The 26,157-nt window shown below is 42.5% G+C and overlaps 1 protein-coding gene and 2 long non-coding RNA genes across 3 annotated transcripts in view; 2 read left to right on the top strand and 1 right to left on the bottom strand.

The window, feature by feature from the left end:
• LOC115477907 (25-hydroxycholesterol 7-alpha-hydroxylase) overlaps positions 1 to 26,157 on the top strand; it is a 337,896-nt gene that overhangs the window by 290,248 nt on the left and 21,491 nt on the right. Inside the window, exon 5 of the mRNA XM_030215042.1 lies at positions 5,535 to 5,713. Coding sequence (XP_030070902.1) covers positions 5,535 to 5,713 — 179 coding nt within the window. The remainder of the gene's footprint in view (positions 1 to 5,534; positions 5,714 to 26,157) is intronic.
• LOC115477914 lies at positions 1,018 to 14,056 on the bottom strand. Its single transcript, XR_003943398.1, has 4 exons — positions 14,047 to 14,056; positions 11,928 to 11,931; positions 3,264 to 3,348; positions 1,018 to 1,027 (listed from the first exon to the last, which is right to left on the bottom strand). It is a non-coding gene; the product is annotated as an uncharacterized LOC115477914 (long non-coding RNA).
• Positions 9,500 to 25,678, top strand: LOC115477925. Its single transcript, XR_003943402.1, has 3 exons — positions 9,500 to 9,584; positions 18,759 to 18,761; positions 25,667 to 25,678. It is a non-coding gene; the product is annotated as an uncharacterized LOC115477925 (long non-coding RNA).

Genomic DNA, 26,157 nt, shown 5'->3' with positions numbered 1-26,157 from the left:
GCCTCTGCTCTATTTGCTTATCTGTGCTCCTTGATATTTGTCTCTAAACTCTTTCTGCCCTGCTCTCCTACACTGGCAGATTTCTCCATCGCTCATCAGGAATTTTCTATACTGGTAATCTCTGGTCATTGATTATTAACAAACTCTAAATCTCATCTGTTCTCACTGGTACGTTTTCTCTCCCCTATTCCCCCTCTTTTGGAGCCTTCCCCTGTGCGAAGCCCAATCCGCATAAGGTCTTCTTAATTGCAGGTCTTTGTGATCCAAAACCTCTGGAATCCTCGACTACATCCTCGCCTCTGCTCTTGATACCTCTGTCTGACTGAAAGTTGGATCAGACGTGGGGAAGAGAGTTATCTTTATGAATGTTTACCCTATGGTTATGATGTGTACTCCTTAGGTACGTCCCCAAGATCTGGTGCTGGCCTGGCCAACTTTTTCTGTACTAAACTTCAGGTCATAGAACTTTCTGCCACACTTCCCTATCCTGAGGCTCTTGCTGTTCGGATTGGCTCCCCCACCTCCCTTGTACTCCTGCTTGTCTACTGCCCTCCCTCCTTACCTAGTGGGACTCCTGTTATCAAGCTCTTGCTGATACCATTATCCGCTACCCCAACATTTTGATTATTGGTGATTTCAATATTCATGTTGATACCTCAGCCCTCTCTTGTCCCAGGAAATTCCTTTCTTTTCTGTCTGATCTTTGCCTTCTTCAGAGGGTCCCTTTTCCTACCCACCAAGCTAGTCACATGTTAGATCTTATTCTCTCCCCCATGGATCTTCCTTTTCCACTATCTACCCCTGTTCCTGTACAGATTCCTTGGTCAGATCATCTTGCAATTCATTTTTCTGTATCATTTCCATTACTGCTATCTACAAATCACCAAGCCCAAAAATGGACTAGACAACTTTCAAAATTTGACCTGCACACTCTATCTCCATCTCTTTTTTTATTTTTCCCCCAGATTTCCTGGACTTGCCTGTTGACAATCAGACAAATGGTATACACTCAGTTCATTCAGATGCTCTTCACTTTCTAACCCCTCTAAAACCAGTTAATCTTACATCTTCTCATCAGAAAAAATCATGGTTCCACAGTAGTCTTGGTCTTCATCTCCTAAACTGTCAACTACAAAAAGCCAAGCGGATCTGGAAAAAATCTAAAACTGAGGCTGACTTAAAGGCCTTTAAATTCAGTCTTAGAAACTACTACTTCCATCACTGAAAAGCAAGGGCCCAATATTTCTCTTTCCACCTTAAGACTTGTCCCTAACCCATCTAAAGAACTGTACTCCATCTTTCACTCATTAACATCTCCCAATCCTAATAATGGCTTAATCCCTCAGGCAGAAACACTGTTCCAATTTTTTGCATCCAAAATCTCGGATCTCTGTAACTCTTTACGTCTCCTGCCTCTGGTAGCATCTCTGCATCCGTTGATCTTAGGCCCTCTGGATCACCACCATCATCCTTTGTTCCCCACAATAACCTTCCTCAACCTGTTGGCTTGTCCTCTTGGTCCTCTTTTGAACCCAAACTCTGTTCTCACTTTCCAAAACCATCTCTGGTATGGAAACACTTATTGCTCACTTGATCCTTTTCCCTCCACATGGCTTAAAACACCTCTCTTATGGAAATCCGCCATACCTCGTCCTATCCTTAAGAAACCTTCTCTGGATCCCCAGGTTCTGGCTCACTACTGTCCCATTTCTAATTTATGCTTTATTTCTAAAATACTTGAGAAGATAGTCTACCAACAAGCCTCCTCTTTCTTTGAGAAATCTCTTGCCTTCCATCCCAAACAATCAGGTTTACGCTGTCAATTCAGTACTAAAACAATAATTACAGCTTTGCTTAGTGAAATTCACTCTCACCTGGATAGACATAATGTTGTGCTCACAATTTCTTTTGACCTCTCTGCTGCATTTGACCTTGTTGATCACTCCCTTCTTTTAGCCCACCTCACTTCTTTGGGTTTGATGGGATCTGTCTTTTCCTGGTTTTCTTCTTTCTTATCTGAGTGTTCATTCAGAGTCACCACTCCATCCTCATCATCTCAGCCCCATCGTTTAGAGTGTGGAGTCTCCAGGCTTCCATTTGATTCTCCCTCCTCTTCAATCTCTTTCTTAGCTTGTTGGCCACTGTTATTCAATCCATTGGTATTTATTTCCACTTTTATGCTGATGACATACTCCTGATTTACCCCACAAATTCTTATTCCCCATATATTGCACCCCTTAAGAACTCTGTCTCTAATATCACAATGGCTGCTTGATCATAGACTGATCCCTAATAAAGACAAAACTGTAGCGTGCTGGTTCACTGGAGGTCTTCCCACCCCTAGGATCCCCCTCACTCTTTTTGGTACCACTATTCAAGCTGTGGACTGTTTTCGTTATTTGGGAATCATCTTTGGTTCCCAACTCTCCTTTGTCCCACAGATCTCCCACCTATGCAAAACTGGCTTCTGCATCCTATGCCAACTCCGTTCAGTTAGACAGTATTTTGACCACAATTACTTTCACTCTCTCATTCTTTCGTTGCTGGTCACTAGGATTTACTACTGTAACATATCATACTTAGGTTATCCTCAATCCCAACTAAAGAAATTACAATCCCTCCAAAACACAACTATCAGACTTCTCTACCATGCTCGCAAATACGACTATGTTTCTCCATTGTTCATCAAACACCACTAACTTCCTGTTGACAAGCAGATCATCTACAAGTTCTTCTTTTGACTTTTAAGGCACTTAGAACTGGCCTGCCTTCTTACCTCTCTAATCTTACCATTCCATATACTCCAGCTCTGATCCTCTGTTCTCTTAACGATTATCGTCTTTGCCTCCCAAATCCCAGAAATGCACAGTTAGAATCCTCTAGACACAGCACTTCCTTTTTTTTGCTGCCCCTTTTCACTGGAACTCTATGCCCTTTTCTATCCGAGCTGAACTCTCTTTTAAGAAGTTTAAAGTTGCCTTGAAAATGTGGCTGTTCCTTCGGACTTTCGACTCTACCTAGGTTTTTGGTTTGCTCCCTGTTACCTTTGCCCTACTCATTTCTGTCACCCCATCCTTTGCTTTTTGGACTTTACTTTTCAGTTTGAACGCTAACTTTTCTATTTAAAATTGTAATTCTTTTTCTTTTCTGAATTTATGTGAAATTTTAGTATTGTACACCGCAGTGATATGCAAGTTAGTTAACGGTGGTACAGCAGATCTCAATAAATAAATATTCTATAAATGGAGCTTAAAGTTAGGCACTATTATAGAATAGTGCTTAGCACCAAGAACCATGACTACTTTTAGGCATAACCATTCACACCAACGAAACCCTGGTGTAAATCCCCTCACCTAAATTAGTTATTCTATAACATTGCGCATAAATTGTGGGAATGCCCCTCATCTGCTCATGAGCCTTCCATGGCCGCGCTCTTTTTTTGGATCCGTGAGTAAAATTTACATGCTTGCGGATCCGTCCACATAAATTTCCGTGTGTAAAGTTTAATTAATGCCAGTTAGCACTGATAATTGATTGTTAGCCTTCAGTTATTGGCACTAATTGACTTGTTATTCAATTAAAATTGCGCATTCAAATTGCGTGCACAATTTTTAGCGACTTTTATAGAATTCGGGGGATAAAGCCTGTATCAGGGACAAATTAACAATGCATCTAGGGCATGGATCACACCTAACAACAGCATAGAGACACATGAACATATATAATAATATATATAAGCCTTTGTGAAGCAAAACTTAAAAGGTAAAAATATGAAATATAATAAAATCAAAAGACAGAACCAAAAAGAAAGTACCAGGTGTAGTAAAGAAAAAAGAAAAGATGAAAAACTAAAACACCCACCACATGATATAAAATATTTTTCCTTAATATAAGCCATTTGCGGGGAAGCTATCAACATGGGCTACCATTAAGACTGGTTATTTTACTTTTAACCTGGGATTTTATTAACTACATCTCATTACAGAAAATGGAACCCTGTGCTAAAATTGCATGAGCTGTGGTAAAATAACACATCTTAAAATGGTAGCTCACGTTAGAACTTTCCCCCTTAAATGTTCCAAAGGTTGCCTACAGAGGGCTTCCTGAGCCCAGTTTGTACTGACCTCAACATTAAAAGGCCACCCTTGTAATTATAGATTTTATTTATTTATTTGGAGTTTGCTCACACCTTTTTCAGTAGTAGCTCAAGGTGAGTTACTTTCAGGTACACTGGGTAATTCTATGTCCCTGGAAGGGCTGACAAGGACCCTTTTAATTGTAGATTTTTTTAAGAATTGGTACTGTATCATTTTTATATTGTTTATTTGTATGAAGACTTCATTTTAACAGTACACAGTGGGCTCAGGATGTTCTCTTTGGGAAGGCACTGGAACATTTAGGGGCCCTTTTACAAAGGCGCGGTAGTGCGTGCCAAAACAGCACTACCGCCCGGCCCTCCCAGACGCCTGGCAATAGTTCTGATTTTGGCGCACGCCGTTTCCTGCGGTAGAAAATAATTTTCTATTTTCTACTGCGGGTGGGGGTGGTGGAGGCATTTCTGGTGGTAATCAGCAGCGTGGCCACATTGGCGCACACTGCGCAATTACCACCAGGTTAGTGCATGAGCCCTTACCACCTACTAAAGAGGAGGCAGTAAGGGCTCACACGGTAAATGGCCAGGCACTAATTTTGAACTTAGTGCCTGGCCTGGCCATTATTGCCATAAATGATATATCGGCTTTTGTACAGCCGCACTGAATGTGGCTGGAGCACATGGGAAAACCACGTGCTACAGCTACCGCCGGCCACCTTTTAGTGCTCTTTCGTAAAAGGGCCCCTTAGTGGGGAAGTTATGAACATAGGCTACTGTTGAGATGAGTTATTTTACCACAAGTTAGACAATTGAAGCACAAGGTCCCATTTTATACAATGAAACCCTGTGCTAAAATAGTTCTATTGGGCAGACTGGATAGGGCCATATAGTCATGTGCCTTCATTTTTCTGTTTTGTATGTTTCTATTTGCTTGTAATGTTTCATATTTTTAAATGTGTTTTGTTTCACAAAGGATTATATATATTATTTTATCTGCTTATGTGTTCCTATTTATGTTGTTTTTAGGTGTGATACATGCCCTAGATGCATTGGTAATGTGCCCCTGATGCAAGCATTATATGTGCTGAAACATGTTGGGCATATGTCTTAACATCTGAGCAATTAGACATGATCCACACCATTGTGCAAAGGTTCCTTGTTGAATAAAAATTGCTTTTATTTACAGCCACTGGAGGGCACTTTAGTAAGAATTACATTTAAAGGCTCAGGTATCAATACCCTCTTAGCAAAGAAGGGAAGGAGGAGGGAATGGGATTCCTATTACCACCTCAATGGAATGTGGGTGGGTATAATTACCCTTCTAAATCTGTTGAGATTTGCTAACTATAATTGTGTATATCACCTTCCAGTCATCTTCCATATTTACATAATTTTAAACTGTCCTTAATTAAAACAAATTTTTTTGTGTGATTTATTTCAGGCAGCGCTGTACAGGAAAGTTTGCGCCTGTGTTCTGCTTCTATGAATATTCGTGTCGTCCAAGAAGATTTCATTCTGAAGCTGGAGGGAGATCTGGCAGTCAGTCTGAGGAAAGGAGACTGGGTAGCCCTTTATCCTCAGACTTTACACAAGGACCCTGAGATCTATGAAAATCCTGAGGTAAAGAACTGCTTTTCACCAGACTTCAGTGTTATCGCAAGCAGCTAGGGCTTTTCTAGCCATGGATTTTGTTTTCTTTCTTTTTTTTTTTTTAACCTTTATTTCTTGAGGAACAAATATTCCTCCTTTGGGTTTGTTTTTCTTAGGTTCCTGCAAGTTCAAGAACTGCTGATACAGAGAGCACACAAGTGATGAGACTGAAAGCTAGCTGTTTGAAAAGAACTAAGAAGTGCAGGTTGATTTATGTAAACCTTAAGCGAAGTGTGGATTCCTGGGGCAATGTGTCATTTGTTACTCAGAGAAAGCTGAGCAGTATCAGGTGGCTTAAAGAGCGAATAATGTTGCTAATCTACCAAAGTGCCCCCAAAATACCACTGACTCTCCGGACCCCTATTGAAGTAGCACCTTATTGGAGTCACATGCTTTTTCACCTCTATTTATAGGTCCTCACAGCGTCCGTGATCGATTTGTGTGGCACTGCAGACCAGGTTGTAGAGCTGCCGCTCTCTGAGGCTAATTGTGTCATCTCCTTTTAATTTTTCTGAAGCTAGAGTTAATGAATATCAAAGACCAGAAATTAATGCACCCTGGCTCAGCCTTAATGCGGCTTCAGAGGTTCACCTCCTGCATGCAAATTGAATAGTCTTATTCTGTCTTAGCAGTTAGCTTTACTAGAAGAATTGCTGCTTCTGGCCTGCTTGCTGAAATAGTTCAAGGGACACCAGCATAAAGATGAGTTTCTCTACAACTGGGATTACAGATTACTTAATCTTCTGCAGTAGTAGCATATTTATTTCTAATTTTTCTTGAAAGATTTATTTGAGTAAGGTGATTAGAAATATAAGCACATTATCCAATCAATTTATTTTCCTGCTTGCAAGGGAGAGGGATCAGTCATGAATTTAGTATATCCCACAGGCCAGAAAAAGCGTCAGAAGGACCTGTTAAGTCGATTTTGTGTGTAGTTCATACAACATTTCCTGTTTGAAAATAAATTATAAAATGGGTATATAATAGTCATGTAAAACACATTTCAGTAGAGCCCTGTGGGCCATCTTTAAATTTAATTAAATTTCTTTGAGTATAGCTGTACTCATAATTTTACTATGGTTTATATGACAGTATTGGTCATGAACCTACTTCAAAGTTATGATTTGAAACAAATTATCCATGTATAATTAGTCTTTTAATTAACTTTACTATAATGAGCAGGATCCATGCTCTTTTGTTAAAATTGATCCTGAATTCTCTTTCGTAAAATATAATTTAGGGTAAATAATAATCAAAACCCACATCGTTTACAGTTGTAGTAGCACAAAATATTTTTAAGCTTCTAGGATCCTCTTTAAGGTCGCTGGTTAGGTTCACAATATCCTCATAGCCTACATGACAGTTTTCTCCAAACCTGACCAGTAAAGCCCATTTTGAGGAGCTGTGCTCCATGAAGCTTTTCACTATTTTGCAAGAAGAGGAGCTATGTATTAATATAAAATGTGCATAAGATATTCCCAGATATTAATCGGGCATCTCAGCAAATATCATATGTTAGATTAACCAAGAATCCGTTCCAAAAATCCCCAAAAGGCAAAGAAGTAAATTGCTGCTTTTCCACAAGGTCTTTAGCATTTCTTTTGCTACAATGATACATACAGCAGCAATAAATAAAAGTAATCAATTTGTTTAAAAAAAAGAGCAAAAACATTCACAAAGATACTAAACAAAATTGGCCTTAGAACCAACCTCTGAGGCACTACACTACTTGCTTTAATTTCCTCTGAATTAATTCCATCTACCACTACCCTCTGTCATCCCATCAGTCAACTGGTTTCTTATCTAGTTCATAACCTTAGGATCTACCCCAGACCATTCAGTTTACTGATAGGCCAATATCAAATGTTGTGCTGAAATCCAAGTAGACTGCCAACATTCTACTTCTCTAGTCGTCCAGAGAAACCAATCAGGTTTGCTTGGAAGACTAGAGAATTGCATCAAGGGCATATGTTGGATGTGGTCTACTTCTATGGTCGGTGTCCCCACAAATGGCAAAAAGGCAGGTGATGCTTTAGAAACTCCAGTGTTGTAGATCACTTTATTGTCACATTCTGTGAGTGAGAATGCTGTGTAGCTCAGGGGGGAGGGGAAGACATCTTGACTGATAAGTTGAATACTGTCAGCAATACTTGAGGATGATATATGGTTATAACCAGGACTCCATCATGTTTGGCCCCCTAAATGGTTGCAATCATAGAGACTTGACAAACAGTGTTTAAGGATGGGGTGGCTGGGGCCCACACAGAGTGGCAAATGCAGTTCTGGCCACCTTGTTGAGCAAGCTGGATGTACCGTGCGGGTCTTTTTTTGCTGTCATTATTGTATTACTCTGTTATTATGTGTTACTTGGATTTCTGAAAGCCTTTTATACTGTCTTGCATAGGAAACTCATGAATAAACTGAGCAGCTTGGGGATGGGACTTGATATACTGTCTTTCTGTGGTTACAATCAAAGCGGTTTACATATTATATAAGTACATAAGTATTACCATACTGGGAAAGACCAAAAGTCCGTCAAGCCCAGCATCCTGTTTCCCACAGTGGCCAATCCAGGTCACAAATACCTGGCAAGATCCCAAAAAGTACAAAACATTTTATACTGCATGTAACAATGCTACTGATGCCTTCCTCAACGGTCTTGTTCCATCACCAGACTTTTGTCCGGCTGATCGGTCCTGGACTACCTTTGCTACTTTAACAGAAGATAGTGTAGCAAAGGCAGTAACCAAGTTTTCAAAAAAACATTGTGGTCTTGACATATGCCCTAGTTACCTGTTAAAATCTGCTCCTGCATGCTTCATTGCTGACCTTACTTCCTATCTAAATTTCATGCTCCAGAAGGGTCTCTTCCCATCTATGCATGGAAACATACTCGTCACACCTATTCCTAAGGACAAGAAAATCAAAGCTGAAGTCATCTCAAACTATCACCCAGTTGCATCTATCCCATTGCACATCAAAACAATGAAAAGTTTGGTTAACCATCAACTAACTGACTACTTGAATCACTTCTGTATTCTTCATAGCTCACAATCGGGTTTTGGTCGACATTACAGTACCAAAACAGTACTAGTGACCCTGCTGTCAAACTTCAAAAGATTAATATCTACTGGGAACAAAGTGTTACTACTCCAATTTGATATGTCCAGTGCGTTTGACATTGTAGACCATAATCTTCTAACCCACCTGTTGGATACATTTGGAATAGGCGGTAACATGCTTAACTGGATCAAGGGCTTTCTGTCCTCGAGAAAGTATAAAGTTAAAGCCAAATCTGTCATTTCGGCTCCCTGGAAAGCCAATTATGGAGTACCTCAAGGCTCACCTCTTTCCCCTACCCTTTTCAACATCATGTTGATTCCTCTTGCGAATACCTTATCAAAACTTGGCCTCAATCCATTCATTTATGCGGAAGATGTGACCATCTATATTCCATTCAAATCCACACTAGCTGAAGTCCACGACTCAATAGTTGCTAGCTTTTCCATAATGGATTCCTGGGCTAATCCATTTCAGTTTAAACTCAATAAAGACAAAACGCAAAGTCTAATCCTTTCGTCCCAACATAATAAAGTTATCCCGACCACACTCATCATTAAGGATAACACTCTTCCGATTTCTAAATGTCTGAAAGTCCTTGGAGTGCTGTTCGATAATCACTTGATTCTGGATAGCCAAGCTAATCTCATCACAAAAAGAATGTTCCTCTCAATGTGTAGGTTGAAGCGGATTAGGCACTTCCTCACAAAAGAGCTATTTCGAACCCTTATTCATTGGTTGGTCCTCTCGCATATTGACTATTGCAGTGGAATTTATGCAGGTTGCCATGAATTCATCCTCAAAAAGCTCCAGACCGCTCCAAATACTGCTGCAAGGCTAACATTGGCCGGATCACGCTTTGACCATGCGCATCCTCTTTGTTATACTCTACACTGGCTTCCAATTAAAGACCGTATTACCTTCAAAATCTGTTCTTTGACTCACAAGATTATGTATGGGAAAGCCCCTGACTATATGCTAAATTTGATTCATCTACCATCCAGAAATGCATCAGTGTCTGCTCGATCCTTCCTCAATTTACATTATCCAAGCTGCAAGAATGTTAAATATAAATTACTCTTTGTGTCAACCTTCTCCTACGTTAGCATGAAATCTTGGAATGTTCTACCAAGGCAGCTAAAAGAGACTGATGATGACCAGCTCTTCAAGAAATCCTTAAAGACATTTTTATTCCAGAAAGCTTACCCCACTGCCAATACCAAGTCCTAACCTTCCTCACATCAACTGTACCTGCCTGACCACCGACTATACCTACCTCATTATGTACCCTTGTTCCAGCCTCATGATGCACCCTAGTCTTATCCTCATGTTCTTACCCTTCCCTTTGATTCCTTGAATCTGTACCCTCCCAGAATTGTATCCTTTTGTAATTTTGTAAACCACATTGAGCCCACTCTTGTGGGATAATGCGGGGTATAAATGTACCAAAATAAATAAATAAATACTGCTTATCCCAGAAAAAGTGGATTTTCCCCAAGTCCATTTAATAATGGTCTATGGACTTTTCCTTTAGGAAGCCGAACCTTTTTTAACCTCCGCTAAGCTAACATTCTCTGGCAACGAATTCCAGAGTTTTAATTACACGTTGAGTGAAGAAACATTTTCTCCGATTCGTTTTAAATTTACTACATTGTAGCTTCATCACATGCCCCCTAGTCCTAGTATTTTTTGAAAGTGTGAACAGACGCTTCACATCTACCCGTTCAACTCCACTCATTATTTTATAGACCCCTATTATATCTCCCCTCAGCCGCCTTTTCTCCAAGCCGAAGAGCCCTAGCCACTTTCGTCCCATCCCCTTTATCAGTTTTGTCGCCCTTCTCTGCACCTTTTCTAATTCCACTATATCTTTTTTGAGATGCGGCGACCAGAATTGAACACAATATTCAAGGTGCGGTCGCACCATGGAGCGATAGAAGTGCATTATAATATCCTCATTTTTGTTTTTCCATTCCTTTCCTAATAATACCTAACATTCTATTTGCTTTCTTAGCCACAGCAGCACACTGAGCAGAAGGTTTCAACGTATCATCAACAACGACACCTAGATCCCTTTCTTGGTCAGTGACTCCTAACGTGGAACCTTGCATGACGTAGCTATAATTCGGGTTCCTCTTTCCCACATGCATCACTTTGCACTTGCTCACATTAAACATCATCTGCCATTTAGACGCCCCAGTCTCGTAAGGTCCTCTTGTAATTTTTCACAATCCTCCCGCGATTTAATGACTTTGAATAACTTTGTGTCATCAACAAATATAATTACCTCACTAGTTACTCCCATCTCTAGGTCATTTATAAATATGTTAAAAAGCAGCGGTCCCAGCACAGACCCCTGGAGAACCCCACTAACTACCCTTCTCCATTGAGAATACTGACCATTTAAACCTACTCTCTGTTTTCTATCTTTTAACCAGTTTTTAATCCACAGTAGAACACTACCTCCTATCCCATGACTCTCCAATTTCCTCTGAAGTCTTTCATGAGGTACTTTGTCAAACGCCTTCTGAAAATCCAGATACACAATATCGACCTAGCTTACCTTTATTCACATGTTTGTTCACTCCTTCAAAGAAATGTAGTAGATTGGTGAGGCAAGATTTCCCTTCACTAAATCCATGTTGACTTTGTCTCATTAATCCATGCTTTTGAATATGCTCTGTAATTTTGTTCTTAATAATAGTTGCTACCATTTTGCCTGGCACCGACATCAGACTCATGGGTCTATAATTTCCTGGATCTCCTCTGGAACCTTTTTTAAAAATCGGCGTTACATTGGCCAGCCTCCAATCTTCCGGTACCACACTCGATTTTAAGAATAAATTACATATTACTAACAATAGCTCCGCAAGCTCATTTTTCAGTTCTATCAGTACTCTGGGATGAATGCCATCCAGTCCAGGAGATTTGCTACTCTTCAGTTTGTAGAACTGCCCCATCACATCCTCCAAGTTTACAGAGAATTCATTAAGTTTCTCCGACTCGTCATCTTCGAATACCAGGTACTTATTTTGTCCATGGGGCAATGGAGGGTTGTGACTTGCCTAGAGTCACAAGGAGCTGCAGTGGGAATCAAACCCAGCTCCCAAGGATGTCAGGCTACTGTGCTAACCATCAGGCCACTGCATCATGGGTCCCTAACATGATGAACTGGATTAGAAATTGGTTGACTGGCAGATGAGGAAGAGTAGTGACAAATGGAGTTCATTTGGAAGAAAGGAAGGTAAGTAGTAGAGTGCCTGAGGGATCTGTCCTGGAGCCAATTCTGTTTAGTATCTTTGTGAGAGATTTTGCCAAAGGGTAAGAAGGAAAAGAGTTGATATTCTTGAGGAAGTGGATAATAGGAGAAGGAGTCTACAAAAACTGGAAAATTGGTCAAATGCTTAACAGTTACGCTTTCATGCAAGGAAGTGCTGCATGGTGTATTTGGGGGTGCTTAAATACAAAGGGAATGAATGCAGTAAAAGAGAAGAGGCAGAGGCTGATGTGTAGGCATCAGCAGAGAGAGATCCTGCAGTGATTGTATCGTGTCATCTCAAGGAAGTGAAAAAATATGATAATGTGGTGGTCGAAATCAGAGGGATGCCAAGCTGCTTAGACAATCAAAGAGAGCAAAACTGGGGGTGGGAGTGGTACACAGACCTTCCAACAACAACAAAGAGACAGCACCGGAAAGTCAGGAGATAAAAATTACAAATATTTATTGGAGAATCACCAACACAGGCCTAAAGGGGCACTTTAAAAACAATAATTTAATTAACAGGAGGACTGTAATGGAACACTATAACATAGCAATGGACTCAACAGAACTGTGTTTCGGCAGATAGCACCTGCTTCAGGAGTCCCAAGATCTAAACTAGATACCTGCACGGGAATGGGGTTTGCGGGAATTCTGTGGGGACGGAAGCAGTTCCTGCAGGGTTCCCGTGGGGACGGAAGCAGTTCCTGCGGGGTTCCCGTGGGGACGGAAGCAGTTCCTGCAGGGTTCCTGTGGAAGTGTATGCTGCACTTGCGCTAGTCTTTCACCTACTGAGTACCAAGTTCTTTGAGTGCTGTCTCCTCCTCCTCCTTGCTTTAACAGTCTCCATTCAGGAGGTAGTTCAGACACAAATGGTGACAAAATTCAAAAATGCGTGGGATGAACCCAGAGGATCTCTAATTAGAAAATGGATGTGTCGAGTGACACTTAGATGGTGATTCTGGCTGTGATGAACTAGGGCTGATACCAGGCAGACTTGTACAGTTTGTGTCTCATATGTGGCAATCTGGTTTAGGATGGGCTGGAAAGGGCTTAGATAGCAACTTTAGTGATTGGAACATGTAGACAGTGTTGCACAGACTTTTATGGTCTGTGTTCCGCAAATGAGAAGATGAATAGACTGGAGTGGGCTTCGGGCAACTCCAGCAGTTGCAACATAAGGATAGGGCCAGGTGGACTTTTATGGTCTATGCACCAGAAACACCACAGTAAGACCATAATCAAGTATATAATATCACATTCATTGTTGATTTAATCATGAATTGATAATGAGTGTGACTATTGGGTAGTCTGGATGGACTGTTCTGGTTTTTATTTATGTTCTGTCACTTACTATGTTACTATTAATCCTTTCTGCTCCTGGGCTGATGCGCAGACCTCAGCTCTGACATAGGCATGAGCATCAGATGTCACCTGACCTACTGGTACGTGCATGTGGCGACCTGTTAGCACACAGTGACAGTGAATCAGAGACAAGTCTTACATGTACGCACCAGGGTGTTCCAACTTCCGTTCCTTCCTTGTCCGCAGTGCTGCGGCTCGAACCCAGAGAGAGATTGAGAGAGCCGACCAGAATTTTTTTTAATGTACCATTAAATTCTTGTGGGACTGGTGGGGAAGGGTGGAGATGGGTAAGATTTCTGTCCCTGTGCAACTCTCTAACCTAAACGCTGTAGCGCCTAGCTGGTAAATATGAAAAAGCCTCCATGGAAAACTGTATGCCAAGACAGGGAACCACCAAAACTTCCTAGAGAGGCAGAAAAAAAGATGACAAGTGTTTCTGTACAAGTCATTGATGAAGCCTCATTTGGGATATTTGTACCCCGTGTTTTCCCACTCATGGCAGGCTCAATGCAGCTTACATGGGGCAATAGAGGGTTAAGTGACTTGCCCAGAGTCACAAGGAGCTACCTGTGCCTGAAGTGGGAATTGAACTCAGTTCCTCAAGACCAAAGTCCACCACCCTAATCACTAGGCCACTCCATTGAGTTCAGTTTTGTAGGCCATATCTCAATAAGGGTATAGAGACTACAGGTGGTCTAGAGGAAAGTGACCAAAATGATGCAGGTCTACACCAGAAGACAGGTAAGACAGGATGTGAAGAGCTACATTTCCTAGAGGAAAAGGAGGACAGGGAAGATACAGTGACAGACTTGTGAATACTTGAAAGATGTTAATGCACTAAGAAACAAAGCTTTTGCATGGAAAGGGAGCTGCTGAATTAGGAAACATGATATTAACTTGCAAGAAAGTAGACTGAAGAGCAACATTTTTCATGAAAAGGAGGTTGGATGCCTGGAATTTCTCTAGAGGGAATTCAAAAATGCTGAAATATAAGATCCCTAAATGGCAAAAGAAAACCAAACATTGTGCAATTCAGCTCACAGCAGCAGCATAATGGCATTTTGCACTTCTGAAAAGGAATGGGAGTATACATAATACCCCTAATCAAAGGCATGAGGATAATTGACACACAGTGACCATTACAACTAGAACTACCTTACTGGGCACCAAGATCAACCATTGCTCTTTACCTGCCATCATCTACTATGTTACTGTGAGGGTAACTGTGCACCTGGAAGCTGCCACAGAAAAGGATAGTGTTTCATATTTGTAAGGAAGGAATAATTAGGAAGAGTCATTATGGGTTCAGGAGCAACAAATTCTGCTACACTATCTTTTGTAGATATTTTGAGAATTCTAGCCATATATTATGTAATTTTTATTTTGTATTTGATTTTTTTTTTATTGTTTCACAAACGTCATCCTACTGTCATCAAGCTTTTTGCATATAACTCCAAAAATCCATCAGTGCTGGGTAACATCAAAATCCCTCTTCCCCTTCTCCTGTTCATCCTATCTTTTCTCCCCCTATGACCCTGTACAACAGAATAATGAAAACTTATAACCTGCATCTTCTGGCTGGATTACAAAAAAATGTGCAATGATTACAGCAAAACATGCATGATATCTGAATTTCACTACTATAGTGCACATTTTTGGGAGAATGATTTTCAAATTTAGAAACATAGGGTTTAAGGATTGCATTTAGAAGTGTTATAAACTGGCTGAAGAGGGGGCTACAGTGCTGTATAAGTCTAGTAGTGCTGTAGAAATTAGTGGCAGGAATTAATGGCACATGGCACGTATTTTAATTGGAATAAAGTGTTAAGTGAGGTTCTGTAAAGGTCTCGTGATATTTATTGATGTAAAAGAAGAAATAAAGAGCCATCGGTGCCGTTGCAGGGTATGGGAAGAAGGGTGACTGTCCATGATGCTGATACTGCAGGGGCTTCTGCATGGGCATTCCTGCATATCTGGACGGGGACAGGCTGACTGACTGAATCACTCTCCTACTGCCTGGTGACGATCCTGGCAGCAATATTGTCATTTTTGCAAATGGCATCAAGCTGTTGTGTTGGAAATGTACAGCAGGGCTCACTAATTTTATGAAGGACACATACTTTAGACAAATAGGCAAGATAACTGGCAGATGATATTCATTGTGGATAAGTATAGGGAAGTGTATTTGTGGCACAGAAATAGGCAGGTGCAGTATACAGTGAACAAGGTAATAGTTGTTACCCCTAATCACGAAAAAGCTCAGAGTTTATTAATTGATAAATTAAGAACAAGTGTACAACCAAACAGTAGCAACCAATGCTGGATACATGTTAGTATGTATTAAAGAGAAAGGAGGGAGAAGAGCAGAAACAAACCATGATGAAATCCTAACACTCTCTCAGATCACAGTTACAGTGCAGTGTTTAATTTTAGACAGTCCTCTAGAAGGATGTTCAAATGTTAGAAAAGGTACAGTGAAGCTGATAAAGAACACAGGCTTATATGTGCTGAAAAATGATCCAAACTGGTTATTTTTTTACATATAAAAGGATTTTAAGAGGAGACAACTTATAGAAGTATATTAAAGGACCTTTACCTGGATCCTGTAGGTGATCATTTTACAAAACCAACCACAGACAAGCAGTGGCGTAGGAAGGGGGGGGGCGGTGGGGCGGTCCGCCCCGGGTGCACGCGCTGAGGGGGGGGGTGTCGGCTCGCTGGTTCTCTGCTCTTTCTGCCCCGGAACAGGTTACTTCCTGTTCCGGGGCAGAGAAAGCAGGGAAGCAGCAGAGCCGACGCAGCTCCCAGTGACGTGCACTGGGGGCGGATCTGCCCTCCCGCCTGCCCCCCGCTGCAAGGTAGGGTGCGTTTCGGGGGGTGCGCTCCAGAGGGGGGGGGGCGCCGTGCCCTGCACCCGCGGGGGGGGGGGGTGCGCAGCGGTGACCCGCCCCGGGTGTCAGGCACCCTCGCTACGGCACTGCAGACAAGAGGGCATTCTCTAAGAAGGGATTTTTTTTTTCCCTCAAAGGTTGATAAAGGGTGGGAGGCTTAGCACAGAACAGAGTGGGATTCTGCACACACAGTTCTGTGGACTATTACGGCCACCCTATGGAGAAAGGAGTTAAGCGCACAAGAAAACCATGCACAAGGACTCACATAGACATCAATGCATTGCTCATGTAAATCCAATGGTAGTGAAGGTATTCAGTTATTAGATATGAAACCAGAATGTAAAGAAGTGTACAGAAGACATGAAGGTGCAGCTCACATTTTTCTAACACTGGAGCTTTAAGCGTATGGTCTGAGGAGAAGAAAAAAATTAGCTCGTTCTCTCATTGCTAGCATTAATGAAGATTTCTTGAAGAACCCACAAAGGAGAAAGATGACAAGAGAGATGCTGGACATGGGGGGAGTAGGGAGACAGATAGGAGATGCTAGACACAAGGAGGAGTACCGAGACAGCGGACCAATGCTGAATGGAAGAGGGAGAGACAACAGAGATGCTGGATGGAAGGAGAAGAGAGGGATGAGTTAGTAAAAGATGGGAATAAAATGAAAGGGAGTGGAAGGTCCAGGGTGAGTGAAAGAGGTGGAAAGCTGTACTTAGGTCCAGTAAAAAAATAAAGACAGTATAGTAAGAAGGAGTGAAATCTGAGTGGATAGAGAGGCAGGAAATGGTAGATAGCTGAAGGGAAAAGATCAATGTCAGAGATGGATACAGTAAATAGGACTGGAGAGCAATACAACCTTTTACCTGTGGGTTATACAGGGTGGCTGGAATGTAAACCTGCACATGGGTGTACTTGCAGCCACAAGGCCTCCACCAAAACCAACAACTTTGGTATGGAAAATCAGGTTAATTTACTTGTAAGAAGCTCTTTATATATGATGTGAAAATTGAGAAATATTAGAAAATACTTATAAGATTTGTTCAGCTTGGTGGTACAATCACTTATTCTCAGCAAATTGGATTACTGCAATATCGTATATTTGGGTTTGTCGAAGCAGATTGTTAGGAAAATCCAAACCATTCAAAATATGGCTGTCCGTTTGATTTTTTTTCTCTTAAAAAATATGATCATATCACTCCATTTTTTATTAGATTGCATTGGCTCCCAGTGGAAGCCAGGCTGCTTTTCAAATTGGGTTGTCTGTTATATAAGATAGTTTATGGTTTATGTCCTCATTATATGCTTTCTTTAGTATGTTACCCAAATTCAGCTGTACATTATAACTTTCATCATTCTGTTTTCTTTCCCCAGTTCTTGGGGACTTACTTCAAATAAATTGTTTACAAACTTGTTTTCTTATAGGTCTGCTATTTTGTGGCCCTTTTTGTCACCTATTTTGAGTTGCATGCCCAGTTACGCTACCTTCAAGAAGATCTGAAGACATGATTATTTCATAAACATTTATAAGGGAAATAAATGTATATTGTTAGGTTATGATTTTTGATAAGGATAATTTTATTTAATCATTGTTACATCTTAGATTCTTTCTTTCTTCTGTACTCAAGTATCTTTGTTGTAACCCAGTATGAACTATTCTATGAGTATTTTTAGGCTATAAAAGAAATAACTGTGACTGTAACTGAATTCTTAGGCTTCTACAGCTGGAGGGTCCTGGTTAGAGACTCCCTTTTCAGTTAAGGTGAGTTCCTGGCCCTCAATAATCAAGGATCTGGTGGTCCTTAGCTAGGATAAACTCATATGCCCTCCCCCTACCACCTTTCATAACCTAACGTCCTTTTCCCCCCCTCAGGGTTTTCCAATAGTCAAAGTCCACTGTTTACTGGCATATGCAAATGTAGTCTAGGTCAGTTCCTCGGTATTATTCTGACTCCCAGCACTCAGGGACTCAAGTCTAAACAACTAGAGGACGGGATAGTCCTCCCCTGCCACCTCCCAAGTAGCCTTCCCTGGTTGACTACAGCTGCCTAAGCAGGGTTCCCGATGTTCACCTTAACTGAGTAGTGGAGTGCCTCAGGGATCGGTGCTGGGGCCGATTCTGTTCAATATATTTGTGAGTGACATTGCCGAAGGGTTAGAAGGTAAAGTTTGCCTTTTTGCGGATGATTCTAAGATTTGTAACAGAGTGGACACCCTGGAGGGAATGGAAAACATGAAAAAGGATCTGCAGAAGCTAGAAGAATGGTCTAAGGTTTGGCAAGTAAAATTCAATGCGAAGAATTGTAAAGTGATGCACTTAGGGAGTAGAAATCCATGGGAAACTTATGTGTTAGACGGTGAGAGTCTGATATGTACAGACGGGGAGAGGGATCTTGGGGTGATAGTATCTGAGGATCTGAAGGCGACAAAACAGTGTGACAAGGCGGTGGCCGTAGCTAGAAGGTTGCTAGGCTGTATAGAGAGAGGTGTGACCAGCAAAAGAAAAGAGGTTTTAATGCCCCTGTATAAGTCATTGGTGAGGCCCCACTGGAGTATTCTATTCAGTTTTGGGGGCCATATCTTGCTAAGGATGTAAAAAGAATTGAAGCGGTGCAAAGAAAAGCTACAAGAATGGTATGGGATTTGCATTACAAGACGTATGAGGAGAGACTTGCTGACCTGAACCAGTGGCGTAGCCAAGGGTGGGCCCAGGCCCACCCACTTTGGGCTCAGGCCCATCCAGTAGCAGCACATCTATGATGTGGCTGGCAGGGATTCCCAAGCCCCACCAGCTGAAAACTCCCCAAAACTGTCCCTCCTGCTTACCTTGTGAATAGCAGATCTTTGCCTGCAGCGAGCAGCGACTGATATATGCTGTGGGGCCAACATGAGCAGTGTGTATTAGATGCTGCTCGCTGCCGGTGAAAATCTGCTGTTTAAAAGATATGTGCGGGGGGGGGGGGGGGTGATGTTTGAGACAGCATATGGTATACAGGCGAGAGAGGGAGAGACCAAATCACTTGTGTGACAAGGTGGAGTTCTTCTGCCCATCCATCTTGGGCCCAGGCCCACCCAAAATTGGGTGTCTGGCTACGCCCCTGACCTGAACATGTATACCCTGGAGGAAAGGAGAAACAGGGGTGATATGATACAGATGTTCAAATATTTGAAAGGTATTAATCCGCAAATGAACCTTTTCCATAGATGGGAAGGCGGTAGAACTAGAGGACATGAGATTGAAGGGGAGCAGACTCAAGAAAAATGTCAGGAAGTATTTTTTCACGGAGAGAGTGGTGGATACTTGGAATGCCCTCCCGCGGGAGGCTGTGGAGATGAAAATGGTAACGGAATTCAAAAATGCGTGGCATAAACAGAAAGGAATCCTGTTCAGAAGGAATGGATCCTCAGAAGCTTAGTGGAGATTGGGTGGCAGAGCTGGTGGTAGGAGGCGGGGCTAGTGCTGGGCAGACTTCTACGGTCTGTGCCCTGAAATGGCAGATACAAATCAAGAATGAACAATCAAAAAATGTTACAAACTGCAAAGAGTGCAAATATATATCGAAAAACTCTGAGCAACACTCATTTATTCAATCTATAGTTGGACGTGGGACCTTGATCAAACATAAATTTTATTATATGTATAACAATAGCCTCAACAGCCCAGGGAACCTAACATTAGGACTCCACTGAAATGGCTAACATCATAGGCTCCTCCTACTTTCTGAAAAAAAATCACAGAAATCCAAAAAACTCCCAAACACTGCTTACTCAGGGAGAAAAAGATTCTGTGAACAAAAAACAGAAAGCGGAGTGTTTTCCAATATCAAAAAATGATCAAAGTCTACACCCCCCTCTATAATGAATATTAATGGATCTGAAAACCCCCAGTATCCACTATTAAACCTTCTTGAATGAGATTAAACTGAAAAATATCAAAGGCAGAAAACAAAATGCAATTGCAATATTAGTCACTCATCGCATAACAACGACTACAAAACTCAAAAAATAGATAACTTAAATCGTTGTTTAATAACTCTTCTAGAGTACTGCGTTGTCTTGACTCAAAATGGCAAGAAATGATGACTCGAATTCCTGCCTTGGTCTTTCCAGTCACATTTGCAAGAAAGTCTTGAAATCAAATGCAATTCCTCATATCGATCTTTCAAGTGGGTATAAGCTTTCAATCTCTCACACTCGCAATGTCTTATAACTTTTCTCGACAGCAAGGGACCCCACTGTTTCGCAACCTTCATCAGGGGAAATGCAAAAAACAAAAACTGTTTTTCTTTTCTTTTCAATCCAATTCAATCCAATTTTCTACAGCTCTTCCCTGGGCTCACTGATCTCATCTCATGGTTTCCAGTATCATCTTTACGCTGATGACACCCAGCTGTATCTCTCCACACCAGACATCACCGCGGAGACCCAGGCCAAGGTTTTGGCCTGCTTATCCGACATTGCTGCATGGATGTCCAACCGCCACCTGAAACTGAACATGGCCAAGACCGAGCTTATCGTCTTTCCACCAAAACCCACTTTTCCTCTTCCTCCGCTCTCGATCTCAGTAGATAACACCCTCATCCTCCCCGTCTCATCCGCCCGCAACCTCGGAGTCATCTTCGACTCCTCCTTCTCCTTCTCTGCGCATATCCAGCAAATAGCCAAGACCTGTCACTTCTTCCTCTATAACATTAGCAAAATTCGCCCTTTCCTCTCTGAGCACACGACCCGAACTCTCATCCACTCTCTCATTACCTCTCGCCTTGACTACTGCAACCTACTCCTCATTGGCCTCCCACTTAACCATCTATCCCCCCTTCAATCGTTCAGAACTCTGCTTCACATCTTATATTCCGCCTGAACCGATATACTCATATCACCCCTCTCCTCAGGTCACTTCACTGACTTCCGATCAGATACCGCATACATATGTTCAAGCTTCTCCTTCTTACCTACAAATGCACTCAGTCTGCAGCCCCTCATTACCTCTCTACCCTCATCTCCCCTTACGTTCCCGCCCGAAACCTCCGCTCACAGGACAAATCCCTCCTCTCTGTACCCTTCTCCACATGGGCGTAGACTGGGGGGGCGAGGGGGGGCATTGCCCCCCCAAACGACGACGACCCGCAGCGGCGAACGGGCGGCCAGCAGTATTAAAGGCAGCAAGCAGCAGACAGGCTCGACTCCGCTTCTCTGCCCTCTCTGCATCCCGCCTTCCTCTGATGTCATTTCCTTTCGGGCGGGAAGCAGAGAGGGCAGGGAAGCGGAGTCAAACCTGTCTGCTGCTTGCTGCCTTTACTACTGCTGGCCGCCCGTTCGCCGCTTCAACTTCGGTACCAGGGGCTGTTGGTAGCGGCGCTGCAGCGATTACAACAGTCTGCCTCGGAGCCTCAGCCTTCCCTGCCACACGTCCTGCCTATGCGGAACAGGAAGTTGTACCAGAGGAGGTGGGACATGTAGCAGGGAAGTCCGAAGCAGACTGCTGTTATTGCTGGCTGGCTGCAGTGCCGCTACCGGCAGCGATCAATGCAAGTGAGTGAGGAGGAAGGAAAAGGGAGAGACGCTGGAACCGGGATTGGGGGGGAGGTGAGAAAAGGAGAAAAATGGAGGTACTGTTCAGCTGCACCTTTGGGAGGAGCGAGGTGATGGAACCATGTGGGTAGGGGTGAATGGAGGGCAGAAGGAGGATCAACAGGATGGAGGGAGAGAGGTGCAGGTCTGCTGTGCTGGATATTTTTTTTTTTGGGGGGGGGGATGATGAACAGAGAGGAAGAGGTGATGGATTGGGGGGGGGGGGATTGTTAGATGTGGATTAGCTGGTAGGAGGGAAGAAGGGAGAATGGATGGTAGGAGGAAGGGAAGAGAAAAGAGAGTGTCAGGGAGACAGAGAAGCGAGATTCTGGTCATTGAGGGAGCATAGAGACAGGGACACAAAGGGACAATGCTGGACAGAGAGGGGATAAGGGCATACAGGGACAATGCTGGGAGGGAAAAAGGGATATTGGAAGATGCAGGACATAGGGTGGGTAAGAGGACAGGGGAGATGCTGGAAATGGGGCGTAAGAAAATGATGGGGGGGTGCTAGACATTGTACGGGGATGGGGACAAAGAGGGGATATGCTGGACATAGGAGAAATAATGATATAATGGAGAAGCTGACATGGAAGGGGACATGGAGGGATGCTGGATTGAAGTAAGGGAAGGAGGATATGCTGGACAGAAGAGGGTGAGAGAAAGAGAATATACTGGTCAGAGGAGTGAAAATAGGGAGAGAGGGTGCTGTATAGAAGGGAAGAAATAGAAAGAGAGGGTGCTGGAAGAGGGGAGAATTAGCAAAAAAAAACCCAGGAATAACAGGATGAAGATTGGGGTGAGGGACACATTGAGGGCAGATACTGAAACTCCAGGAAGGGTAGGGACAGGGCTACTGCATAAAGAAGGCATTGCATAAAACAGAAGACACTTGGGACCAAAGCGAATAGAAAAACTAAATGATGAGACAACAAAGGTAGAAAAAAGTATTTTATTCAGAATTTATTAATTGGAATATGTCAGCTTTTGGAAATGTGCATCTGTGATATTTTGCATGTAAGTTTCAATTTTTCTGGTATTGCTGCATGCTGAGTCTGTCCTTGGAATTAGTGCTGTTATGGTTTAGTAAGAATATGAGTGTGTTTTTTGCACAAGTTTGTGTATAGCGTTTTGCAGTGGAGAGATTGTGTGTTGGCCTTACTGAGGTGGCACCAAAACATCAGAAAGGGTGTAGAGCCTAAATCATGACACACTACCTCTTGAAGGATCTACATATAGCCTATTCATTTCTAAGGTCAACACTGGCATGGTATGGGAAAGGGGGTGGGGAAATACTACAGGAGAGGAAGAGGAGGTGCTGGGTAAGAAGGAAGGGAGAAAGAGCCGGCTTGATATCTCATACATATTCATTATGGTTATTCCCAAAAAAAGCCAGCTCTTTTTCCCTTCCTTCCTCCCTATTAGCATATTCATTTGCATATGTATATATGCAAATGAATATGCTAATATGCTCCGCCCCATCCTTTGCCCCCCCCCCCCAAATGAAACAGTCAAACTACGCCTATGCTTCTCCACCACCGCCAATTCCAGGCTCCGCCCATTCTGCCTCGCCTCACCCTATGCTTGGAATAAACTTCCTGAGCCCTTACGCCAAGCCCCCTCCCTACCCATCTTCAAATCCTTACTCAAAGCCCACCTCTTCAAATTTGCTTTCGGCACCTAACCTTTATACCTTTCAGGAAATCTAGACTGCCCTAGTTTGACGACCCCTACTTGTCTGACTGTACATTTGTCCTTTAGATTGTAAGCTCTTTGAGCAGGGACTGTCCTTCTATGTTAAATTGTACAGCGCTGCGTAACCCTAGTAGTAGTAGTTTTTAGATACAAATCAAGGTCAGGTATACACATAAAGTAGCACATATGAATTTATCTTGTTGGGCAGACTGGATGGACCGCGCAGGTCTTTCTCTGCCATCATCTACTATGTTACTATGTATTAGAGGGGCTATGCCCAAGTTGTCTTCCTGTATGGGTGGTGGTGGTGTCCCATCAAGGACTACCTTCTATGACCTTTTCTGTTGCTTGGTCTCAGGCTCTTTCCCTGTTGGTCCCTTATCCTCGCTTCTGGCCTTGTGGGTGTTCCTCTTTCCCTGCAAGCTTGCCTTTTTACCAATATTGCACAACCTTCATCTACTTGCCAATTCACTTCTACCATAAAGCCTTTTCTCTTCAAAATTCCAACCACTGCCACAGCATTCAGAACTACAGAGTCTCTTGCCTTAGGGCAACAAACTTCTGAATATCTAAAAAGTGTGAGTACAATAAAGTACATTTCAGAAAAGAGCAGAGATTTCTTGTGTGTTCTGAAGTGCTAAGGTTATACTGCCTGCATATTATATAGCACACGTACGCTTTAAGAGGGCCAGAATCACAAGTTTCTAGGTAAATAATGCAGAAAAGGTTTTTGCACAGAAGTTAACCCTGCACAAAACCTTGTGTGAGACACCAGTGCACTGCATATTAAAATGAATGGTAATGAGGCTATTAGCTATTTGGCTACAGTGCAGAGAAGTATGCAAAAGACATTAAGGCGAGCACAATACAAGAACCTGAATGCCAGGTCTGAGGAGGGGTAGAAGAATGTACGCATTCATTTGCAGTAATCTGTGAGGATTTAATGCCAGTTTCTTCTTTGTGCTGTGAGCAGTATAGTACCTTCAACTTTTTAAGTCAGACAGGAGATGAAGATTCTGCACACAGGTCGGAATTGTATCTGCACGTGTGCTGGAATGTTGTTCTACACATAAATATAAACATTGCAAAATGCTCATGCACATGAACTTTTTTTTTTATGCTGATGGTTTATCTGTAGAATAACGTTCCAGTACGTGTGCCGATGTCTGCGGACACATTCATTTTGCTCAGACACACACACACACAGTACTAGCTGCCCTCAGCACAGAACCTTGTGCACACTCATCCATTGTGTTTGCCTTGATTAGCTCACAAGTTCTGTGCACTTTGCTTTGAGATTTGCTTGTCAGTGCAGTAAACTAATTATATACAAAACTGTGGCGTTGGTTCACATGAGAAGCTGTGTGCTCAGCCATGAGCACACACCTTTAACACATGGTTTTCTGCATCAGGTGTGCATGATTTTATTTTTACTTCAATTTTATGATCAATAATACCAATACTTAATGATTACAAGGAAAAAGGAAAAGAAAATAATGTATCAATGAAATCATATCTATTACTCAAAAGCCCACATCATGAGAACATGTTCATTCCAAAAAAATTGAAGTGCTCAAATTACTGGCAAATAATACTATTGAAGCCAATTTATCTTCCCAGAATACCAAGAAAAAGAGAGAATGTAATCTAAATCATTAAACAGTAACAGACCTAGCAGAAAATTCTCCAAATGTACTGGATCCATAAAACTGAAATGCTTATTCTCAGATGTGACTGGGCACTTGCAAAGAATATAGCCCCTATGGTCAAAACCCTAGGTTTTAAAGCCAAAAAAAGCTGCCTTCTTCAATTGTGTAGACCTGTTCCCATCCAGGAAAACATATCTCTGTTGTCCACAAAAAGTTCAAACAGTGCACACGGGAAGAATAATCCAAATTATAGCGACATAATGCTTAGTTCCACATACAGAGTCACCACTGAAGATAAGAATTTTAGGGGTCACCGTGGACAATACATTGAAATCTTCTGCTCAGTGTGCAGCGCTGACCAAAAAAAGGAAACAGAATGTTAGGAATTATTAGGAAATGAATAAAGAATAAAACAGAGAATATCATAAAGAGACAGGCTGAGACATCAGTGCAGGCCTGTACAATAGGTGGGCCAGTGCTGATTTAAAACAGGCAGGCAAAGGGAGGGGGAGAGAGAGGGAAGGGAAGGCGAGGGGAAGGGAAGGCAGGAGGGTTGGGCCACCAGGACCAATCAGATTCAAAGGGAGGTCCAAGAGGAAGGCAAGAACCCCCTTTCAAATAAGGTGGGCACCATATTCTGCCAGCATTAGGTCTGGGCAGCAACCCCACCCACCCAACCCTGCTTATGGGTTTGTCACAGCAAGATATACATGGGGAGATAGTAGGCATCAGATACCTAGGGAGCCAGTAGTGAAATGGGGGCCATTCAGCACCATTAATGAATATTGCAAGTGGTCCTCTACAGTGAGGGACACACACACACAGAAAAACAGTGGCCCCAACTCTTACACAGAGGCGGAGGATCCCAAATAAGAGAAGCAAGCCACGGAACCCCTCCCAGCATTTGAATGGCTGGGAGGGAACATG

This window comes from Microcaecilia unicolor, chromosome 1 (assembly GCF_901765095.1).
Source record: "Microcaecilia unicolor chromosome 1, aMicUni1.1, whole genome shotgun sequence".
NCBI lineage: Eukaryota > Metazoa > Chordata > Amphibia > Gymnophiona > Siphonopidae > Microcaecilia > Microcaecilia unicolor.
The sequence above is the reverse complement of the archived record's forward strand: the minus strand, read 5'-3'. Positions and strand labels throughout refer to the sequence as shown.